The sequence below is a fragment of the Ruditapes philippinarum genome, unplaced genomic scaffold, assembly GCF_026571515.1.
Source record: "Ruditapes philippinarum isolate M1 unplaced genomic scaffold, ASM2657151v2 ctg9521_1_1_1_1, whole genome shotgun sequence".
Classification (NCBI taxonomy): Eukaryota; Metazoa; Mollusca; class Bivalvia; order Venerida; family Veneridae; genus Ruditapes; species Ruditapes philippinarum.
This window is the reverse complement of record NW_026852451.1, coordinates 1-24,793: the sequence shown is the minus strand read 5'-3', so window position 1 is coordinate 24,793 and position 24,793 is coordinate 1. Positions and strand designations below refer to the sequence as shown.

Here is a 24,793-nt window from a genome sequence, read left to right as displayed (position 1 = left end):
GTATGCCTTAAAACAATATCATTTCTAGGATTTCAGTTTTGAAACATCTGGTTAAATACAAGTATATCAGTATTTCGAACTGAAAATTATTAAAATTAACCCCTATCCTGCTTTATCAAAGTATTTAATAAAAAGTTTACAATCATCTCAAACTCCCCAAAACCATGCGGTCTGACAAGGGTATACTGTGTTCTGTGTTAAATCACACAAAAACTGTAATGGTTATACTGCGATTCCTGAGCTTTTCAGGCTGCTCTTCCTTGCACACATCTGGCAAACTGAGTAAAAACAAAAAACGTCCGTATGGTAGCTGGATAGCTTCCTCAGATAAATGAGAAAAGTGAGCAGTTAGGGGCAAGTGGTTTGAAAGCCTATGATCTAAATCACTCGGTCACGGGAGCCCGACCAGGCTCTAGACTGATGATTACTTAATAATTGAAACTTTTAAATAAACTGTTCTAAATCCAATTTTTGCAAATATTAAACTTATTGACACGGCTGAATGTAAAGAAACAAATGATCTTTTAATGTATCTCCAGTTTTAAGTACAGAACGAGAGGAGACAGCACATCCGGATCATATATTTCATGTCCAATCATGTCAAGATATGATATCGGTACCTCAACAAAAGCCAGGTAAATCCAACTGAAGCAAGAATACATTTGTGTTTATTTGAAATCGATTATGAGGAAAACTTAAAGTATTCGTTCCTGACAGATATCATCGAATGTATTTGTATTTGTGGCTTGAGATAAATGTTTTGATTATTACTTGTATTCAAAAAATGATTTTATTAACAAATTATTAAGACTAAAATATTTTGCATATTTACACCTTTCTTTCTTTTGCGCTGAAATGGATATAGAATGTATCTTGTTAATTATTTTAACTGAGCGTTATTGTACACTTAAGAACTATCTGAACTATCTCTGTAGTAAATTCACAACTGAAACGGCACATTTAACCAGTAAAGGATCCATTATATTTATTGTTTATGTTTAGAAAACTATATAGCTATTTGGGATTACAAACCAACAACGCAGGATGAAATCGAAATCACGGAAGGAGATGAAGTGACGGTCTTGGAAAAATGTAGTTCAGGTTGGTTCCTTGCTGAATTAAGTGGGAGACGTGGGTATATCCCTGGGAATCACGTAAGGAAAGCTGAAGATATAAATCCAGGTGGTGACCTTACAAATGAATTGGAGAAGGCATTACTTCGTCGCCGTGCTACGTTAGAAACAAGTTCTTCAAATGAAAAGTAAACAGGGAGCAATACTTATATTTCATCAATATCAAATCAAGCCAAATTTTTAATTAAAGACATAAGACAAAATGTATATACAAGAAACAAGACTAATCATATCACATACATACAAAATAAATATCTATATTGTACTTAATTCAAACACTTCATAAAAACATGAAATCATATTAAGAGTGACCCACAACGAATAGTATTTCTCCTGTTTTAAACTAGAAACATTATAGTAGCGTAAACAATTTTTTATAAAATTACTATACAATACTTTTTATCCAATTTTCACAAATTAAAAATTGTTAAGTACAAATTTGAATTGATTTCTGGAATGGACCCGACTTTATCTAAGAAATTTCCAATATATGTAATAAAGTCAGTTCCCCCAAAAGACCTCATAAATAACAGTGAACTACAATAAAACTTGGATTATTCTGGAAATAAAAAAAATTTTGATCATTTTGGAAAAAAAAAAAAAAATTAAAGTATAAATATTTTTTTTTTTGTTATGTTCAAAAATTCCACAAGGACTTTTGCATAAACATGACTGCCCACATAATGAAAAACCCACAGTAAAATCAATAAATTATATAATGCAATGCAAAGAATATCAACACAAATGACTAAAACTAGCATATAGGGATATCAACCAATACGTAACTGATGATGTCACGTGCATTTCATTCTTTTCATAAAATGGCGTTTTATTTTAGCTCGACAATTGCTCACGATCATGACATTTCTACATTTCTTGCAACGCAAAATGAATGTAAAAGCATGCACACACGTGCCCGCCCGCCCGCGCACTCACACTCACCTCACACTTACTAACGACTTCAAGAGCTATTGGTAGAAAATCAAGAGCAGTTTATTTTTTATTGAAGAAATGATCAGGGTATAATTTACTTATTTGTTCAACTCATTAATTCATTGAATCAATCAAAAATTAAAATATTCCCCCAAAAATGCCTTTATTTCTATTCTATATCTCAAAGATTTTTATTTTATGAGTATTTTTATAGTTCTAATATGGTTCTTACTGATTTACATACTTGCAATTTACCTGAAACCACCGTTTACTTCTTTTTCTGTTGTAAACTAGTACTGATATAATGATTCAGTATTTTGTATGGAGGTGAAAATTGTCATTTTGCTACCATTAATGAAAATTTTGTTCACAATAATTCTTACATGCCTTTGGTAATAAGCGTCTAACATGCTTTTAAACCATAATTTAAACATTATAATACTTATGTTTACCCTCTTTTATAGTACAACATATAATAAAGTATTTTACAGACTAAGTTGATCCAAATGTTGATCCTTATACTAAATTGGTCCTTATTTTTATCCTATCATTATTATTATATTTGAATGTACTGTTATTCGTCAATTTAATAAAATAGTGTTTCTTGTAAAATCAACACTTTGTAACATTTTGTTATTTACCATTTAATGTTATCCCAGTTTAAGATCAATTTAAATTTCATGAAAAAATGAATTAAAATCAAGATTAGGCTTTTCATTTGGCTAGAAGTTAAATTACACTCTTATGCAAGACCTATGAATGAAAACAGGTTTTACAGGGAATGCCACTTAATCTTAATATGTCTTCCAATAAAATATTATATTCATCTTAAATTGCATCATCATCTTTTAATGTTAGTTTCCTTTGTAAGGGAAGACAAAATTATCTTGATATTTGAATTACATTTTTCAATGATGGGAATGAACGTGTCACAAGATGATATCCTTGGCAATATGTCGTAGGCAGTTTCAGAAACTGAATAAAAATAAAGATTCTGGAACATTATCTACATTTCAAAAGGTGAAAACTGCTTATTTTGGAAGGATTTATTTTTAACTGCATCTCACATTTAACGAAAATTTATTAAAGACCCATTATGCCCAAGACATATGTTTTTATTGCTCAAAACTTTATATTTTAATAAACTTTGTAGCTTCAAAAAAGGATTTATTTGCAAGTTAACTAAACGATATTTTGTTCTGTTGTTAATATTTTATGGAAGTTAAAATACTACTTTGTTTATATGTTGCTATTTAAATGGCAAATTGTTTCACAATTTACTCTATTATCCTCAGCCAATAATTTTCCAACAAGCTCTTAAAGTTTAACCATGATTTAGATGTCTTTTCAGATTAATTCATATCTCCACTTTAAAACAAAGGACACATTAAAAACTTTCTGAGAGATAATGCGCCTACAATACAATAGTTGTAATATTTTTTAATTCTACAGAATTCAGCCTTTTACCGACTTTAAACATTCCTCACATAACACGTATATCAGCATGTTACAGACTTTGCTAATGTAGTAGTTTCAGGTTGTTTCCCCTTCTTTGTATTTCTTACTATTCTATTAAATTAAATATATGACACTAAGTTTGTAGTTCCTTTTTTACTTTGATTCAAAACAACAGTTTGTTTAATTTTGATTTGAAGATAATTACCTTTGAAATGATTGTTGGTTTTTTTTTGTGGAGATTAAAAAGTAAAAGAATATAGTTTTTTTTTTATTTCGACACTTTTGTTATTTCAATTTATGTAACTAAATTAATGATTAGGAAATATATATCAATTCTGAGTGCATTGTTGTACAATAATGCACGGTTTGTGTTTAAATTTCTAGGAATATAATCACGAGTGATTAATTACAAAGCATTTGAACGAAAAAACATGCATTATTACAGTAGGAACTGTACTTACGGTCACCTCTTTTCGGCGGTCACCTGACATAAATGGCCATTTATACTATAATGCAAATAATTAATATATATTTTTATTCTAACACGTCAGGAGAAAATATGTAGTTGGATTAAATGTTTGATGGTTAAATTTGTTTTCACCTGTTAGTTTCAAAAAGAAACGTCCTGTAAAGGCTGTTCCTGTCGGATGAAAAGAAAACTGTCGTTAAGTCTTCCGTTTGCACACACATTTTGAGAATAATGAATTTTGAAAAGTGGATACAATTTATGTGTGTTTATTTTATTTCACTTTATGTTTTTCAAGTAAAACACGAATTATTTAAAGTGAAATAAATGTGAAATTTAACTTGTTTGCGACATTGAAATAGCGTTCTTTTTTTATTGCTTTTGCAAGCGCTGTTTGGCGCTACATTGTTACGTCACGTAAACAACACTTTAAATTGGTGTTCGTTTTATTTTCTTAGTTAGACCATTTTCTATCATTCTTTATAGTTTTTAGAACAAAATTCACCAAAAAGTTGTTTTTATTAATCAAACAAAATGGCGCCGTCACTGTGCCGGTTTTTAAATACAGAGAAGGACGACAGGAACGGCAAGTGCATTGCTGTGAAATATATCACACTTCCGACCTTCTATGTTTTATAAGAGAAATATCCAATAGTGTTAGAATATGTTATAATGCTGGTTACATCGTTAGAATATCATGTATAAAGTTAGACTTTATGGGCATCTTTGGAAACGCTACTTAAATAGCTACGTTACTGCTCTATCTCTCATTTATATTAATTTTCATATCGTGACTTTTTGCTGATAGTAATTTATTCATCCTATTGTAAATAACATCACATGACATAAAAAATTATAATTTATATATGTTGGTTAAATTTCTAGCAGAGTTAGTAAATATTAATTTCTTAATTGAATTAAAGACAGGATATTTAATTTTCGTTTAATACGGTTATTAAATATGTTTTATCAAAAACCTTTGTTTTGTGTTTGTTTATTTATTATGGTAAAAACCAAATCACAGAAAGAACACAATTATGTTTAAGCCTTGTCTCTACATAAATTAAGTAGCATGGGAGACTTGCGGCTTTTGATAACTCTGCAACATGTCGCCTCGGTTGTGCCCCTCTCTTCTGTTACAAAAATGTAAACAGACACATCTTAAACTTATTGTAAGTAACCACATCCCTTTGTAGTAAACACATTTTGCTTTTGTTTCTCCTCGTCTCTGAATTTTGCGTAGCACTTGGTCAGGTCTCATATTTTCTCTTAAAAACTGGACTTTTTCCCTTTTCATTTTCATGAACATGAAGGTCTTTAATATTTTGTTTTCATATTCCTGGAACCTTTTACGATAAGAGAAAATTCTATTATGTTTCAGTCTGAACTGTAACCAACACCTCGTCTAGACCAGATTTTATTTCTGTTGCAAATGTTATTTTTAAAAATCTTCATATAAGCGATCAAAAAATAAGCGATAACTTAACAAAGTTAGTGACAAAACAAGCAAACAAGATAAAATAAGTAATAGAAAGCGAAAATAAAATGTGTTTTTTTTCTTATATGATGAACAATGTCCTTCTATATCCTTTGAAAATCCTAACTTATTTACTTACATAAAAACTCATAATCATCTTGGACATAAAATGAAAATAAAAATTGACATGAACACATCAATAATCTAATGATTTCAGATTGTAAAGTTCTTAGCTCAATATAAGCATTAAAATATAAACCCAAACGAATTCAACTTCATGAATTCATGTTTGGATTTCGTTAATTCATGTTTTAATCTTGAATTCATGAAATTGAAAACGTGAATTCATAAATTTGAATTAAAATAGTAAAATCGTGTAGTTGAAATTGCGAATTCGTGAATTTAAAGTCATGAAATTCATGAAGATGCAATCGTGAATTCATGAAGTTAAAATTTGAATTCGTGAAGCTAAAATGTGAACTCATGAACTTCGTAGATCCGTGAATTCTATATAAATCGAGTGTTTTGGGAATTCGTAAGATGTACCTAGGAATTTGAGATATTGAAAAGTCACCACTGGTCGATCGTATTATCGAACAGCAAACATAGAAATCTTACAAAATCTTTCATTCATTCATCCATTGAGATGTTTATCTTATTGAGAAACTAGTATTGTTTACACGCTTAATAAAAGGTTCATTACAAAATTTGGACTGGGGCGCTTACGCGTTACCATGGTTGTTAAAATTGCTGTTAGTCTTTTGAAAAAGAAATACCAACGCTATCAAAAGATACAATTTAAAAGTGATCTTATGCTCATATTTTCGTTGTGAAGTTGAGCTGAATTTACTTTGTTTTTCAAAAGATTGACTGTTTAAATGTTTAAATGATGTTTGACCAACAGATTATATTTAGTTTAGTTTAAACATATTTTTTCTCAGAATATGTACATAATAACATTTGAAATATATACACATACAAAAGTTGACAATATTTAAAGAAGAGGATTAGAACGAAAGAGTCTTATAGAATTCTTATCCTTTTAGTTGTTAAATATTTCGGTGTAGAAATGGTGATGTAACATTTTCTGAGAAAAATTTATATAACCATACGTATAATAGAAACAAATATAATTATATGGAGTATGAAAGAAGTAGTAATTCAAAAGAGAAAAAGGGGAAGGAGAGTCTCATAATTATTTGTTATGTGTTAAATCGTTAAAGGAATCTTTTAGTTTTTGATATAAAAGACACGTTAGAGAATATTGTTGAATTATCATCATCTGATAGGCCAGGGTTTTCTAAGAGAAGAATTTCGAGATTGATATCAAAAGCTTGAATATTAATAAATAATTTATTCAACAGATTATATTTGAAAATGTTGAGGATAAAATTAAAAATCTGCATAAAATATAAAAAGACTGCCCTACTCTTTTTATAAATTATACGTTACAGGCAAATTCTAAATGATTATTTTCTGAAATTTCGTTTGAATCCGGTGGTTATTTATTGTTTATGCGAAGTTAATTATTTAATCAAAAGGAATTATGGCAAAATAAAAATTTATTTTGACTCTCACCTTTTCACTCACTATATACCTTTAGATATGCATATAATGTCACTTTAATTAAAATTGCTTCTGAAACGAAGAAGAAAAAAAAACACAAAAAAACGAGGACATTAGTGTACAAATATATTGAACTCTCTCCGTATGAAATACTGATACAAAATTGTAGAATGAAATTTCTTAACATACGAAAGAGTCCTGATAGTTTGAAATCATCTTTACGCTTTAGGTTTCGTAGTTTGTGTTCTACCAACTATAATATTGATAAAATTTGAGATAGAGAATGACTGAATTCAAATAATAAATGTATAACTTCAATTTAATAATAACAACAAAAACAATACACAAAGGTTACAATTTTTAATCCACATGAACGATCTTACCACTCATGTTCTTTGAATTTGGGTCTCTTTCCTTTTGTTAATTTACTTTTGCAAACTACTTTATATTCCTTTTAACTTTTCAGTTTGACACAGTGGAAGTAAATATTGTAGCAATGTTTCCCTACCGGAGTCCTTCTTAAAGTAAAACATGTTTGAATTAAGTGAATACAAATTGCACGCATGTTGCAGTCTTTAGGGAACATTGAATTCAGCACTTTAAGTGTTGACACTTGAGTTCCGCTTGTACCGCTCAAGGCGGTGCAAGGGGATTGAGGGATGTTGCACTTCATTATTTCTCATGATGAACAGACTCAATCAGGGCGTGTCTGTAATTGTCATGTAATTTTGTTTGGATTAATGCTTCTGAGGGATTACCCTATTTTCAAGTTTTGTAGCAACATAGACACCCATGTTGGTTTTCTGTCACTAATATGTGTACGATCCCGTACTCTTTTGTTTTTGGTACAATGCCAAATTGGATGTGATTGATGGCGTACATGTATTTTCGTTTCGAATCGAGACCTATCGGATTAACTATTACTTCAGAATACAAATTTAAATAGAAAATCAATTATATTAGATTAAGACAAAATATTTAATTTTGAGGTGGTGACATTTATTTATTTCGAATTCAAACATGAAAGATTAAAAATCTCAACTTTTTAACCAAACAATTAAAGAACCATATGTTTGTGTGTGAATATTTTTTGGGATAATTTTATTAACGCCGTGCAAAAGGTTTGACATTTTGATTTACTGTTACATCAATTAAACTGAAGGACAAATTTCATCCTATTAATGAGTTTTTCTCTGACTTTGTGCTAGAGAAGAGGATTGCCCACCTCTTTGAAGATTTCAGAACATGCAGCCTGTTTTCAATTTTTTTTAATTGTTTTATTGTTTTTTTTTTTGCTTAAAGTTTTAGGCGTAATACAGTGTGTGTGACCCGTGACTATAAATGTCAGCTTGGCAACGCCTTCTCATACTCCCTATTAAGTTTCTGATCTATTCTTGGACCACCATGGCTCCAAGCTCCTGGATTGTTCTGGGTTGCAGCTGACGAGCTGAAATTCTAGCCGACAGCTCATTCCACATGTGTTCTATTGGATTTCAGTCAGGTGAGCGAACTGACCAGTCCATGCGCTCAATAGACTCACCCACCCAGGCCCTATTAGAGCGAGCATTATTGTCCATTATAATGAAATGATCGCCGCTTGCTCCAGCATATAACCTAACCTGGTTGTCTAAGATGCCGTCTTTGTATCGTTGACCTGTCAATATACCTCTTTTCAGCACAACCAGGTCGGTTCATTTATTCCAGCTGATGCCTTCCCATACCATAACTGACCCACTATCGTAGCGGTCATGCTCAGCAATATTTGCAGTCTGAAACCGTTCATCTCGTCTTTTCAAGACTATAACAGGCCTTTCTGTGAAGCCTAGGCAGAATCTGGACTGTTGCAAGGTCGACTGTGCATGCTCCATGGTCCATTTCAAACGGGTCTTGAGATGTCGATGCGTCAGGGGGATACATATGCAAAGTCTTCCGGACCGAAAATTGCCTTCATGCAGCCTTCTTCTACGTACCGTCTTTGTGGAAACACGGCCCCTGCAGCACTAGCAATGTCATTTCGAAGACAATTTGCTATCGAAAATCTTGCACGACTTGCCCGTAGTACGACCAAAAATCGATCCTGAGCTGGTGTTGTGACACTTGCCGACCTGCAGCATGCATCCTGGCGGGTGTACCATGTAGCCGGCATCTCTTCCCGGAAATGTTGATGATTGTGTGGTGTACACCAAGCGCCGCACCAACCTGGCGGAAGGTTGCCCACCTCCCCGCTGCACCATCCCTACAGCCCTCTCATATGCCGCCCAATGTTAGCATTTGATTAATCGAAGCTACAGATGTAAGAAATGTTAGACCACCGAATGACAATAAGCCGGTAATGTCGCCTTAAAACAAAAGACATGAGATTGTATAGTCTGATTTTATTGACCTGTCAATTATGAATACATTATAGGACTCATTTAAATATTCGAGCCCACTTCGGTTTGGTCCGTGTAGTTTACGAGAATTAATGTGGAGGATATTAGTCATGGATTGAAAGTCACGCCAGCTAAATGTGAAGGTTTTCGTTAATTCACAATAGGACAGTCGGTAAAGAGAATACCTGATAATTGAGAGGTCTGTGGTTCGATCCTTACTATTGCCTTTGATTTAGTACTCTTTCTTTATTTTTGCAGTATATTTTAATGGAACAGATTTGTAGTGTGTTGTACGGCATTGAAAAGACATATATTGATTTAAATCCGTTTTAATTTTAAACATGAATTTTTAAAAAACATGTTATTTAAAAAGAGTATATACATAACAAAATTTAGTAAAACATAATCAAACAAAACGAACAACATAAAATAATCATATATAGATTCAATAATGTTGAAAGTATTAGATCTAATAAGAAAAAAACATGGACCAACGCGGCCTCGAACTTAAAACACGTAGGGCACTTAGATTATAAACTCGTGATTTACCCTATTGCGCTATAACGCTGAGTACACTTAGTTAAGAGATACAAATTAAATTAAATTCCATCGTACAGCGTACATCTCACGGAACTTACCGAACATCTACCGAAGATTAATATACCGTGTGCATCGACCGTGTAATCAGTATGTAATTGACAGGTTAATAAAACCAAACAATACACCCCATCAAAAATATGAAAATACTGGATGCATGCTTTTAATGATACCTAGACGAGTTGTCGCGAATTAGTCATCACGGATTCATGTAAGGGGGATCTTTCAAAACATTACTGAAGGAAACTTTTAAAACATTGAAAAGAAATCCGTTTTATACTTGTGATAATATTAAAATTATGGTGCTTAGCAAATGTTGAGTAGCATATTTGTAAATTGTCAAACGATCAAATTAAATGGCTCCTTATTTTTGCCGTGTATAACAAAACAACGGCAACTGGGCATTCCTTTTGAATGAATGTTTCATAAATCATAGTGAGAACTAGGAAGAAATCATAATTTGATATGTGATCAACTGTTTTCATCAAAGTGCGGAAAACAGAGGCATGGTAAGGAGACGACAGACGTAAAACGGCGGACGATGCGAAAACAAAATTTCTAATTTATAGTCATCATTCTGGTGCACTTTTTAACAATTTTAGTGAAGTTATATTTGAACTTAAAAATGTAACGTTAGGAAAAAAATGTAAGGACACAAATAAGCTCTATATACGAGGGGAAGTCAGAAAATATCCGGACTTTTGACTCGTTCTCGAAAACCATTCAACATTTTAAAAGAAATCTTTCTACTCTTTTTCAAAATATTCTCCACCTACGTCTACGCACTTTGGCTATCTTCGTGGGAGTTTTTGTATTCCCGCTGTTAACCATGACGTCGACCTATGTTTTAGGTACTGTGTAACAGCAGATATCAAAGCCGTCCTGGTCTTATATTTCTTTCCAGTATGCAATTTTTTCAGTTCTGGAAACAAATAAAAGTCACAGGGGCGAGGTCTGGGCTATAAGGAGGGCGAGACAACAACTGCCATTTGTAAGAGTTGATAACCTCCACTGTAGCTGCGGCGGTATGGGAGGGGGCGTTATCGTGAAGAAGGAGGACATTTTTTCTGTGCTAACCTGGGACGCATTTGCTTCAGCTTTTCTCTGAGATTTTTCAGAATTACTTCAGAATAGTACTAGGCGGTGACAGTTTGACCTTTTGGCATGAAATCAGTAAGTATCATTCCTATTGAATCCCAAAAGGCAACAAGCATGACTTTGCCAGCCGAAGGAGACAGCTTAAACTTTTTAGGAGGTGGAGAACCAGCTCGTTTCCACTGCTTTGACTGAGCTTTTGTCTCAGGTTCGGAATAATGAACCCACATCTCACCTCCAGTGATTATACGGTTCAATAACGCATCTCTTTCACGATTAAAACGACTTAAATGTTCTTTTGCATTGGTTACTCTGGTTGCCTTTTGATCTGCGGACGGCTGTCTATGCACCCACCTGGTACTTACCTTGCTCATGCCTAGGTGTTCGTGTAAAATCTTGTGTGCCGATACCTTACCGATGCTAAACTTGTTGGCTACCTCCTCCAAAGTTACTCGACGACTTTTGTTGACAAAAGCTTTAACATTTGCTACCATTGTCGGGGTCACCGCCTCAGCTGGCCGCCCAGTCACGAACACTTGTTCTGCATTCACAAAACTGGGAAACCCAGTTGTAGAAGGTTGAACGTGATACACATTTATCAGAAAATCTTAACCAATATATAATGTGTGTATATAGCTGCACGTGGAAAGAGAGGAGCATGAAAAGTCCGGATATATTTTCTGACCGTCCCTCGTAATTCTTAAGATATACAGAATCATGAAAATCAACACTCAGAGGAACTTAAGGTTTGACCTAGCATTATTACTTAAGTGAATTACTGTGTTTCGTTTCTTGAAAAGCAGTATTGAACCGGTTAGCATTAAATATAAAACGTTTACATTTAGATATATCATTTCATCAAAAACATATAGAAATATCTTTTTGTCATATTATATTTAAGGTAAAATGATTGTTACTTCCTTCTTGCATAACCGAAATTTTATCCACTTACTGTTTAACTATTTGATTTATAAACGGTGACATGCATATGTTTTATACGAGTCTGTAGAAGAATATCATTTGTACGTTAAACGGGGAGTAGTTATTTGTAAGTGAGATATCAAAATATTTACTTAACTTTTAGTTAACAGTGGATTAAAACAATAGTTAAAGCCTTAAGAAAAAAAAAAGAAACTAATTGTTGGTTATTTATTTCATAGATAATTTTTCAATATATCGTGACTTTTGTTAAATAAAGATGGGAAAGAAAGGCAGAAAAGTAAAAAAGGATGTATTTTCTGCATTTTGTGACAAACATCCTAAGCATGCTATAGAAATGTTTTGTGTGGATTGTGACAAACTGGTCTGTGTAATTTGCCAAGCTACAGAGCATAAAAGTGGCGATCATACGATGATACTAACAATCGAAGAAGCTTCTATTGACTGCGCTGAAACTAAGGAGTTTTTAGAGTATAAAGACAAACTTAATACAGTTTTCACACGTGGAAATGAAACATTGGCAGAGAATAACAAACTAACTTCAATAACGGATCAATTGAAAAAAGAAGCAGAATCTTTGATTAAGAAGCATAAACAGGACTTGATTGATCAGATTGAAAAACATCACAAGAAATTATATGAGAGTAATAATCTTAAGTACGAACAATCAAAGAAAAGATTACATAGTGTGAATAAGCAATTGTGTAAGAATAAGAATAAAACCGCAGAGATTCACCAGGAAATCGATGCAAAACAAAAGAGTGGACAAAGCGTGGCATTGTTTATAGCTATGAAAAAATCACAAGATAATTTACGGCAAATTGACATTGAGCTAAAAGAAATTGAAAAGTCAAATTTTGTTGAAAGGTAAATATATGCGATATACTTAGAAACCTCTATATTCAAACTCATAAACTATTATATCTGACTCTATAAAACGTTGATAACTTACTTTTATATACAGGTATATCTTACGTAACGTAACTTGCCTCAAAATCCCAACTCTGATACAGAGCTTAAAAATGTAAAGCTCTATACCAATTTAAATATAATTTTCATACTTTTACACTTATGAACATAATGGTTAATTTATGCTTCCTTATTAAAAGGATTAGGTTGAATCAAATGATCATGCCAATCAAATATGTGTTATCAATTAAAAAAAAAACAATTGTCATTACCGAACGCCATAGTTTGAGGTTATACCGTATAAGTACTTTTTTCTGCGGGAACTTTATTTCTGCTATTTCTGCGGTTCTTAAGGACACCGCAGATTTAAAAACCGCAGAAAATTAAGTCTTTCACTATGTCTATGTCGGAATATGTCAACTACCGGTATTGTATAATTACATTACCATGTACCATTTTCGGTTTTGTAGATGGGAAGTTTTCTTATGTGTCCGTCATGAATAAAATATTAAAAAAGGTTACTTTACTTGTTCTTTTTGTTTAAATAAATATCATTTTTGTATGATTGTCGCTCACCCTACATTGCCCTAAGCTTGATCTTTTTTGTAAAATAAAACTATTATAGTTTGACGCGTGCAATAAACATACCCTTTTGTATTTGTACAATATCTTGTGTCTATGTGCGATTTTACCATTGTTTATTTTTCACACTACATATTTATACACATGCAGTATAACAATTAAGTATTGTCATTGCAATCTTTGTTAATCTTTGTTTATTAACGTTTATATACCGATACATAGTGATTACGGTGAACACACATTATAAGTCGCCTGCATGATAACCGGAAGTAATGTACATGTTACATCAACACATCTTGAAATGTTGTCTGTTTGTATCGGTTAATTTTTTTTAAAAGATCTAAATTAAACCGCAGAAGTAAAAAACATCAATGCGAGAAAGATAACACCGCAGAAATAAGATACGCAGAAATTTAAAACCCCTTATTTTAACAAAAATCGCAGAATATTAAGCCCGCAGAAATAAGTACTTATACGGCATGTTCTTTTATTTGTCATGTTGGTTTTAGAAGCATTTTACATGATGCTTAAGAATTTGATATATACTTGAAAAGTTCGTAAATCTAACATATATAAAATATTTTTATATATAACAATCTATCATCTAACATTTTCTTAAGATTCGTCGACGACTCCCCGAAGAGAAAAGGTCATTGAAAGTTACAATTAATTTCGACCCAGTAAACACTCTCACCATGATATGGATTTGAATCATGATATGTATATAATGTTATTATTATGCCCCCATTTCGAAGAAAAGGGGGTATATTGCTTTGCACTTGTCGGTCCGTCGGTCCGTCGGTCTGTCGGTCCGTCGGTCCGTCGGTCCGTAGACCAAATGGTTTCCGAGTGATAACTAAAGAACCCTTAGGCCTAGGAACTTCAAACTTGGTATGGTGATTGGTCATGACCAGTAGATGACCCCTATTGATTTTGGGGTCAAAGGTCAAGGTAAAATTGACCTTGTATGTTAAAACGGTTTCCGATCAATAACTAAAGAACCCTTAGGCCTAGGAACTTCAAACTTGGTATGGTGATTGGTCATGACCAGCAGATGACCTATTGATTTTGGGTCAAGGGGTCAAAGGTCAAGGTCACATTGACCTTGTAGGTAAAAACGGTTTCCGATCAATTAACTAAAAACGCTTAGGCCTAGGAACTTCAAACTTTGTATGATGATTGGTCGTGACCAGCAGATGACCCCTATTGAGTTTTTGGTCAAGGGGTCAAAGGTTAAGGTCATGACCAGTAGATACTTGATAACCCTTATTAATTGTTTGATCACTGAGTCAGAAGTCATGCATAATAACCTTATCACATGACTAATTGGCTGCAGATAGGGGGCATACATGTTTTACAAACATATCTTGTTTTAATACATTTGGTATTTATTACTGTTTACATAGGAGAAACTATCACATGTCTCAAGGAAATACATGAAATAGTAAAAATTGACGGATAAAATATAGTAAAATAAAATACCTCAAGAAAACCTTATACAGAAGAAAAATGAAAATGTTACAGGCTCGGTTTAATTGAGCCTGTTCATTGACGGCACTGAAAGTGCATGTTACCGTTCACGCCCCTTTACGCGGATCTTCATATCATGCAATTGAGAAATATAAATTATACCTTAACATACTCTACATTGATATGATATATCCGATATTATAAATTATCTCGGTAGGTATGAGTTTCAAGCAGGGCACATGGTGAGACAGCTTTTGGAGGAAGAGAAAGAATTTGGTGATTTGCTAGTAATGGCGACAAAGTCTCCCAAAGGTATTGGAATATAATTGATATAGTTATTACTCGAATAAATAAAAGCCGACAGTTTTCTGTCTGTATATATTAGCAGGCATACAATTTAATTTATAAAATATGCAAATAATGAGGTTATAATATGTCGTAACTGCACACATCCACATATAACATGTAGTACAAGAGACTTAGTGAGGTATGTCGCATCAAAACACGTTGGTCAATTATTATACGAAATAGACAAATGCAAAGCTTATAGTTAGAGTCGTTTTTTAGCAGTACAAACATTCTCAGGTACAAATGTGGTTTGTTGGAAATCGTGAGGCTAGGCTGATCGCTGACCCCGATTATCTTGTGACTAAGTATATTTAAAATGCCTAGAATATGTGGCCTATCGGTATTATTGTTACATTCCATGTATAGCCCTATATCTAACAAAATAATGAGACAACCCAAAGATATTTTGTTTCTAAGTTACATACTTAGAGTTGTTAGGATTCTTTTGCCAACTATAAAAATAATTGTTGGTTACAAAATTACTGGATAAATGGTTTAGGTAAAAGAACTAAATAAGATAACAAAAATATTGCTTTCTTGTAACCCGAACAAATTCAGCACATTAAGTGCTTTAGTTGATCCATTTCTTTTTGTATTAACTTTTCTTGCAAAATAACAAACTTTATCATAATTTATTGGATATAGATAAAGCAATTTCACATGTAATTATTCACTAGTTCTGCTTTACAAAGTTTAACCAAAATGTTCTAAATATGTAGTGAGGGTTTATTAGTTTAGTTTGCTGTATATGGTGATAAAAGACACAAAAATATTAATTTGTTGGATGATGGATAACTGCATATCCCCATATCATTTAGAAAATTTCTTACAATATATCTATATTACAACATTTGTAGTATCGCCACGTGAATTAAAACCTCGTGGTGTTTTTGTGTTACCTCGTCAGAGCATTGATACAAGACAAGCAGAAGTTGCAGATAAAGATGAACAGGATGGTTATGGTAGGTCTTAAAATCATTAAGACACTTTTACTTTGTGCAAAAAATTTAACCGTGCACATTACAAACTTAGCTGCCCGCACATTCCTACATTATTATCATTTACGCCTTTATGATAGAGATATAATACTTACGCCAACATAGTTTCAAATCTATTTTTGTACTGAGTTCAATGTTTGTTACCCACATAATATTTTCTGGTTTGTACTGTCTTTGAGTAATACAAAACTTATTTATTATGTACAGTACTGTGTACCAAAATTATTAAGAACAAAATACTTTTGTAAAATCAAGCAAATTTCGAACCCAGAAATTAGTTTATATCTATATGTCAGATATTTTATCAAACAATTTTATATACCTAATTTTTGACAACCATGTTGGCCAAATAGTTTTAACACGTGTTTATTACAATTTAGATTGATAAAACATGAAAATAAACAGGAAGTAAATATGTGTTTTAAGGATATTTTTGAGGGAAAAATTTCATTTATTCATGGAGGATGGTTAATTATCGTCTAATAGTTTGCAATACATTAAAGAAGGTTTAATAATGGTCAATGACACTACTTGTAATACTTCTTTTCATATTTAAGAATCAATTATTGAAATTGCAGGTATTTTGTGATCAAAAACATGTACCAAGTTATTACTTTTCTGCATCATCATCATCATCAACAGCAGCAGCATCATCATCTTAACATCATTTTCATCAACATTATTGTCATCATCATCATCATTTAACAATCCAATTCATCAAAATATCATAAAAACTGAAATCAAAAACCACTCTTCTCCTATCCTTTATCATCATAATCGTACCAAGTTACTCATTTTAGTCAATCTCATGAATTTTAAGACCTGTATATATATTAACAAAGATCGGCAAACTTATTTTATAAAGTAAACAAATAATGAGATCATAACTGGTCGCAACTACACACATCCACATATAACATGTGGTACAAGACTAAGTGAGGTACGGCGCATCAAAACACGTTGGCCAATTATTATACAAAATAGATAAATGCAAAGCTTGAACTAAGAGTCGTATTTTAGCAGTACATACATTCTCAGGTACAAAAAAATGTGGTTTGTTGGAAATCGTGCGGCTAGGCTGATCGCTGACCCCGATTATCTTGTGACTAAGTATATTCAAAAAGCCTATCGGTATAATTGTTACATCCATGTATAGCCCTATATCTAACAAAATAATGAGACAACCCAAAGATATTTTGTTTCCTAGTAACATACTTAGAGTTGTTAAGATGATTTTGCCAAATATAAAAATAATTGTTGGTAACAAAATACCTGGATAAATGGTTAAGGTAAAAGAACTTAATAAGATAACAAAAATATTGCTTTCTTGTAACCCGAACAAATTCAGCACATAAAGTGCTTTATTTGATCCATTTCTTTTTGTATTAACTTTTCTTGTAAAATAACAAACTTTATCATAATTTATTGGATATAGATTAACCAATTTCACATGTAATTATTCACTAGTGTTCTGCTTCACATAGTGTTCAAAATATGTAGTGAGGGTTTATTAGTTTAGTTTGGTGTATATGGTGATTAAAGAAACAAAAAATATTAATTTGTTGGATGATGGATAACTGCATATCCCTATATTATTCAGAATTATTTTTAAAACATTAAAAAGAATCTATATTTTAACATTTGTAGTATCGCCACGTGAATTAAAACCTCGTGGTGGTTTTGAGTTACCTCGTCAGAGCAATGATACAAGACAAACAGTAGTTGTAGATGAAGATGAACAGGATGATTACGGTAGGTTTTAAAATCATGAAGATACCTTTACCTTGTGCAAAAAGTTGATCGTGCCCCTTACAAACTTAGCTGCCCGCACATTCCTACATTATTATCATTTACGTCTTGTCTTTATCATAGAGATATATGAGAATCATGAAATACTTACGCCGACATAGTTACAAATCAATTTCTGTACTGAGTTCAATGTTTTTTACCCACATAATGTTCTCTTGTTTGTACAGTCTTTGAGTAATACAAAACTTATTATAATGTACTGTGTATCGCAATTATTAAGAACAAAATACTTTTGTAAAATCAAGCAAATTTCGAACCCAGAAATAAATTTATATCTATATGTAGGTATTTTGTGATCAAAAACATGTACCAAGTAATTACCTTTCTGGATTACATTTTATTCTTCATGTAACTATATAAATAAATTTTAGTATGTTATTTTCTATAAAATAAACAAAATTAAAACTTTTAAAAACAAACTCCAAAAGGGAAAAATGTGATAAGATGCAGACCCAGTTTGACCGAATTTGTTCATAGACGGAAGTGGTAAGTGCAAGCTCAAAATAGACAGGTTAGCCAAATAAAAAGGAATGTCCTTATACAAGCTTAAATGAATCTATTTGTTTGACCATTTATGTTTCTTGTCCATTGTTCGCCATAGCTTTGTATAACATCTTTAAGTTTGGTTTTCTTTTAAAAAAAATATTGAATATATTTTGCCACAATATAATATGAATTATTTTTACCTAGTCCCACGCAAAAGCTGTAAAATGGGTTTGATCAGGGGAGCTAAATCCTTTCAACAACAGAAAATTTATCTTAAGAAATATACAATTACTAAACTTAAGAGTATTTTGTTATTCATAACATGCAATACATGTTTCCCTTAAATACATGAATCGTGTTTAATTTTGTTTTTATGAAAGAACCTGTGGAACAATATGCCGGAAACGGACCAATAAATGATCAGAGGACCCCACAAGAACCTTCTCCGCGCAGAGATTCTACTCAGTCCTTGAATGTTTTATTCAATGAAGAAACAAACCAACTAAAACGTTTTAGCGGCGACATCTTCAAATACCCAAGCACAGGTATGTGTTGATAATTAAAATTCACTTCAGCACATATATGCTCAGATTTAAAAAGTCTATTTTCCGTCGCCCAAAGCGTTATTCGTCACACGTTTAATATCGTAATCTAAAATACTTTCTTCCAAACCACTGAGTAGATGTTTTCCTATCTTAACTGATTATAAATGACAGATAGATAGCCCAATACATATTTTCTGGTTCAACGCCTAAAAAGGCCAAAGAAGCTTGATATATTTTAAAATTGGGCTGTTTTTGTTATAAACTCAAGATAAAATCTTGAATATTTTTTGCCTATCGAGCCTCTACAATAATGTGTAAATGTGTACAACAGCGGCGACCTGTGACTACTTTCAATATTAATTTTCAATAAAACGATATTGTCAAAAGAATAATTTTTTTTTATCTCTTTTATTTTTCAATCAAAATATACAAACATTCAAATCATAGTACATGTAATTGAATACATAAAAATAATGTCAAATCAATGTTATCAAATTATGACAAGTATATTAGTATCTTAAGATCTTTTTATAAAAGTTTTTGAAAGAAGAAAATGAGTGCTAAGAAAATCTGATGCATCATAAGTATGAAAGAGAGAAAAGAAAGTGTTTAAAGAAAGGAACGATAAATAAAGAATGGGAGAAGAAAAAACGAGAGATAAAAGATAAAGATCTGTTATGTCCCTATTAAAAGATAGTTGAAAAAAATACATTCATAATAATATTTGACAAAGCTAATATTTAGTAAAAGGATTTGTTTTGCTATTTCAAATTATAAAGGCTTTTGAACGAAAATCAAAGAGTTGGTCTATATAATTTATGCCTTTTTCATGCCATTTTTTCCAGTAAATTGTATTTTGTTGTATTTTTATCTCGTATTGTTCCATTTAATATGTATTCTAATGTCATTTCCATTTATATTAGAGGATTTTACTACAGAAAACCATGAAATTAAAATATCTCTTAGAAATGTATTTGTTTTACAGATTCTTGAAACATCATGAGAACTAAGATTACATTTAAAAATAAATTTACCACCAAATGGTTTTAATATATTCTCAAAAAAGGCTTCTTAGTGTCCATTGCTTTCATTTGAAATCAATCTCTTTACCCAGCAAGCTTTAATAGAAGTTAAAAATGATTTTATATCTAATGCGTTCCAGAATAAAAAAGGAAATTCCAGATGTCCTTTTTCCGGGGGTCTACCTAAATGCACTTTTTCAGCAACAAATTTACATGCAGAAAGAAAGATGGAGTGTGTTGGCAGACTTAGGGGAATAATTCCCCTATCTTTTAAACCTCAAACGCATCGTACCTGTCCGTTTGCAGATCCCTTTATCTTTTTTTCGAAGGATAATGTTGGATATCGTTGTTCGGAGTTATTTGATGAACACATATACGTATACATAGAAGAATGTATTTCTTATACTTTTAAAAGGATAAGTAATACTGTCGTTAATGCAGTTCATTCTCCGTAATTAGTATAGTGCGGGCATATGGACTAATACTGTTCAATTAATGAATATACATGATACATTTTTCATCGCATTCCTCATACGTTAGTATGATCTTTGCCTTTGATTATTATTTATTGAGATGAAAATGTTGCATGATATATGGTTTACCCCTGTTTTATTGAAGAGAATATAATCAACAACAAAATGGAGAGTAATAATATAACTCAAACATTTGTTTTATTTTTGTGACAATTCGTTACTTTATTTAACATATTCCATCATACATCATATTGTTACAATGAAAATATGTAGTAAGTAAACAACAAAAGTAAGAGGAAAATAGTTAAAAGCTATCTAAAACTGATATTGATATTATATTTTTTTAAGCTACTAGTAACATATTATTGTCAATCAGCTATCTATTTATATAAAATACTTATCCATTTACCTTAAGTTTAATTATTATAAAAATCATCAATTATCACCTTTTTTAGAAAAAAAAATACTAGCGCAAAAATATAATATCTATTTAGATAAACAAAATGATAATGATAACAAAAATAAACAAATAATAATAATAATAATAATAATAATGATAATAATTATGATATTAAAATGAGAAAAACTCAGTCAGTTATTTTTAGTATAATGGTATAGTGTTATACTATATTTCTCATTTTACTACATTAACTATGCTTAGAAGTCTTAAAATAAATATCAGAAAACATATTGCGCTCTAACAATATAATTGTTATATTTACCGGGATGTGTTTCCAAATTATCCATTTATACAGTATGGGCATCAAAAATTATTTGAAGTGACAAATATCTGAAAGATAAGCTCCTTTTCTTTCTAACTTTTAACAAAATGAACAGGTAATTTACTCGTAAAACACATGTAAAGCAGTTAATAAAGAATTTAATGATAGGAAGATTTTTACTTTTTTTAATTATTCATAAATAAACAAATAAATAAATAAAGGGATGAATAAATAAGTAAATATAAGTAAATACATAAATAACAATATGAATACTAGTAAATAAATAAATGAATAAATATAAATGCATAAATAAATTAATAATAAATAAATAAATAAAATGAATTAATAAAGATAAAATAAGATAAATTATGTTAGTGATGAATTGAAAGTGAATTGAAATGTGACAAAAACATCAAATGTTTAAAATGTAATAAAAATGCGGTATATCATTATTAATAATATATGAGATGGTGTGATTTTTGTGTCATGAAAATCTATTGTTTTAATGATGAGTAAATATCATAATTATATAACCCGGTTCAGAAAGAAGACAGATCTCACTCAACCAACGTTTTATTTCAAACGATTTTATGGTAATATTACACATCTTCAACAGTTAATAATTTTGAAATAATATTCAAGATTATGCAGACATTAAACAGATAACTGTATGTTCCAAAAGTGATTATTAAATGTTCTAAAATATCTTTACTCAAAGAGGTTGCTAAACTAATAAGCTTTCATTCTAGGCTAATCATACAATCTCTTAGCTGTAAAATAATGTCCATTTTACTGACAGTCGATTTCACATTAATCATTTTCGCTAGAAGTCAATAAATACACTGACCTAAGAAATGCTAGCACTAATAGTCCATTCATTACGCATTACGCTGAAATAATGAAAGTTAAACGTTAAGTTGATTTATTACACAAATTGTGAGAAGTTCTACACTATCTTCAGGTATTTCATTAAAAAGAATAAATGCGTTTTAAAAATGATATAATAAGATATACATTTCTAACTTTATGATAACTATTATGTAACACAAGTTAAAATTAAATAACAAAAACGGATACATAACTGAAAATGAAACTAAACTATTAATTTTATCTAACAACAAAAGTATCTTAAAAATGCTCGGCCGTTTTAAACCAGGTTGCTTTGTTTATATATACAATTTTAGTCCTAGATATATTCAAACGTATGTTCAATGATATGTTTTCATAGATCGTTTTTCATGTTGTTTGTGTGTTTTTCTGTGTTTAATTTTTTTTCAAAGAAAAAAAGAAATCATTTAACTTGCAATAAAATTTATGCATAGCATAGAAAGAGATTAAAATTTCATTTTCTATTTTTTTTTCCATAAAATTGCATGCATTGTTACTGAAACAAACACAAAAAAGACAAAGTTGGTATTACTGAACATTCATCGAATGTAATAGAAATAACAAATAAATTATTTATGGAGAATTCTGATCTCATATCTAATTTCCTAAATGATATCGAAAATCAGAAACAAAAACAAAAATCAATTTGAACATTGAAACATATCAAACATATAAAGAAAATATGTTTATGAAAGAAAGATATTGGATTTTAAAAGCTAGTATCAAAATTGTGTATCACAATGAGTGAGTACTATTTTTTATGAAACGGTAACAAGATACCAAACATAAATAAAACTAACAGCACAACATTTTTGAGGCATGACGTGCCTTTAAGTATTTAATACCAAAGATTATGACCAAACAGAAGTTTATGGCACAATATGTCTCAGAAATTCATACTTATCAAATATTATAATATTGCGCAATATTATATTACACAAAAACTCAAAGCACTGATAAGACATATTATATATACATTTCCCGGAATTATATTTTAGCAGAATCAAATACTAATAAAAAGTTTGATTTTTTTTAGAAAAAAAAGAAAAACAAAACAACTTTAGTTGAACATGATGAATAGGGAACGATCTGAGATAAGCATCGTATACGTCACTGATAAGAGACCTGTTCTAAAAATAGCCACATATCGATAACTTTCGGACAAGGAAACTGGTTATCTACATGTAGATTACACAACATGTAATGGTTACGAATACTTTTATTCACATTTCTCTCAATGGAAATGATGTTCCTGGGGTTTAACTTGCGTCAAGCATGATTGAGATGGTTTAAAACCATCAGGAAAAAAAAGATGATATGGTGAAAAAGAAATAACTTTCGGGGCAATACTTTCCCTGCAGGTCAATTTGTGAAAAATGCCGGCGACTTGGCAATTTGTTATTGGTTTCACTGTTTATCAAATTAGAAATGGTGATATGATATGGTATGATTTTAAAAAATTGGGACTAAAAATGAAAAAGTATCTTTCTGTCCAGAAAATACCGTACAAAATTTTGTTTACATGTAAAATACGCAGATTGGAAGAAGTCATGAATCTATTCAACCAAAGTGCTACGAGTATTTAAGATTAATGACTATAAATATCTTAAATTAATTCTTTAATAATTTTAGAATACGCAAAACTCTGCGTTTTCCTATTTTACCTAATAAAAAAAATGCTGATTCCAGTATTTATTTTATCACAAATAATGTATACTTCATGCTTGTATATTTAACCTTAATTGACAATAGTGAGGTCAGTGATTTAACATATTTGTGTACACTGTTTAGGTATAGACAATAAATTTAAAGTCATTTGTATTTTTATTTCCCTTGGATATGTCTCACACAAAATATTTTGTTTGTTAAAATCATCGCCAATTTAGAATTACTGGTGCATTTTTGTAAACTTCGCCTCATCAATCAAAAAGAGTCAAACTTTTTTTCTGCCTGAATGACAAAAACCGTTTTATTGACAAATATAGAGGCCAGAGCAGATTGTGACATATGTTTAAATTTAACTTTTCAAAAGTCACAGTGTGTAGTTGTGTCCCTTTTCTTTTCACACTAAATTCCATTTCCAACTTGTTTGCATTCTACACAATTTCTTAAAATATTGCATGTAAACAAAGTAAATATACGCTGATTAACATCATGTATAGTGTGAACTCCCTAATCCCTTGTCCGAAAGTCAGTACAGGTGATGTAGTGGTGATAAGGTAAAATCTATTTTTGGAACAGTGTTACCTTCAGATCGAAGTTATCGAGAATACCAAAATCACTTCAGCAACTTCAAAGTTAAATGTTTATACCTGATGTCTTCAGCGCGCATTCAAAATTTTTCGCGTTTGTTCCAATGCATCACTTGTCTTTTATCCGTTTTATCCGTATTTTATGGTTACTCCTTATTTTGACGCCTTTTTATATTAATATCCAGTATCATCTTTCTTGATTGTTTAATGTCAAATTCACTGTTTCTTTCTTTCTTAAGGCTGAAAAATAAAA

General features: G+C 31.0%; 2 protein-coding genes across 2 annotated transcripts; both read left to right on the top strand.

Moving 5' to 3' along the window:
* Positions 1 to 537: 537 nt before the first annotated feature.
* On the top strand, positions 538 to 1,350 carry LOC132712802 (growth factor receptor-bound protein 2-A-like). The gene is made up of 2 exons (XM_060695239.1): positions 538 to 635; positions 1,003 to 1,350. Exons 1-2 carry the CDS (start codon positions 608 to 610, stop codon positions 1,263 to 1,265), a joined length of 291 nt encoding a protein of 96 aa, XP_060551222.1. The 5' UTR covers positions 538 to 607; the 3' UTR covers positions 1,266 to 1,350.
* Positions 1,351 to 12,107: 10,757 nt separating this feature from the next.
* On the top strand, positions 12,108 to 19,876 carry LOC132712791 (uncharacterized). Its single transcript, XM_060695232.1, has 5 exons — positions 12,108 to 12,903; positions 15,215 to 15,309; positions 16,203 to 16,307; positions 17,991 to 18,095; positions 19,019 to 19,876. Exons 1-5 carry the CDS (start codon positions 12,296 to 12,298, stop codon positions 19,192 to 19,194), a joined length of 1,089 nt encoding a protein of 362 aa, XP_060551215.1. The 5' UTR covers positions 12,108 to 12,295; the 3' UTR covers positions 19,195 to 19,876.
* The last annotated feature ends 4,917 nt before the right edge of the window (positions 19,877 to 24,793 follow it).

Coding starts and splice junctions, on each gene's coding strand:
- LOC132712791 (XM_060695232.1), top strand. CDS start 12,296: ATGGGAAAGAAAGGCAGAAAAGTAAAAAAGGATGTATTTTCTGCATTT. Junction 15,310..16,202: donor GGCGACAAAGTCTCCCAAAG/GTATTGGAATAT, acceptor CAACATTTGTAG/TATCGCCACGTGAATTAAAA. Junction 16,308..17,990: donor AGATGAACAGGATGGTTATG/GTAGGTCTTAAA, acceptor TAACATTTGTAG/TATCGCCACGTGAATTAAAA.
- LOC132712802 (XM_060695239.1), top strand. CDS start 608: ATGATATCGGTACCTCAACAAAAGCCAG. Junction 636..1,002: donor GGTACCTCAACAAAAGCCAG/GTAAATCCAACT, acceptor GTTTATGTTTAG/AAAACTATATAGCTATTTGG.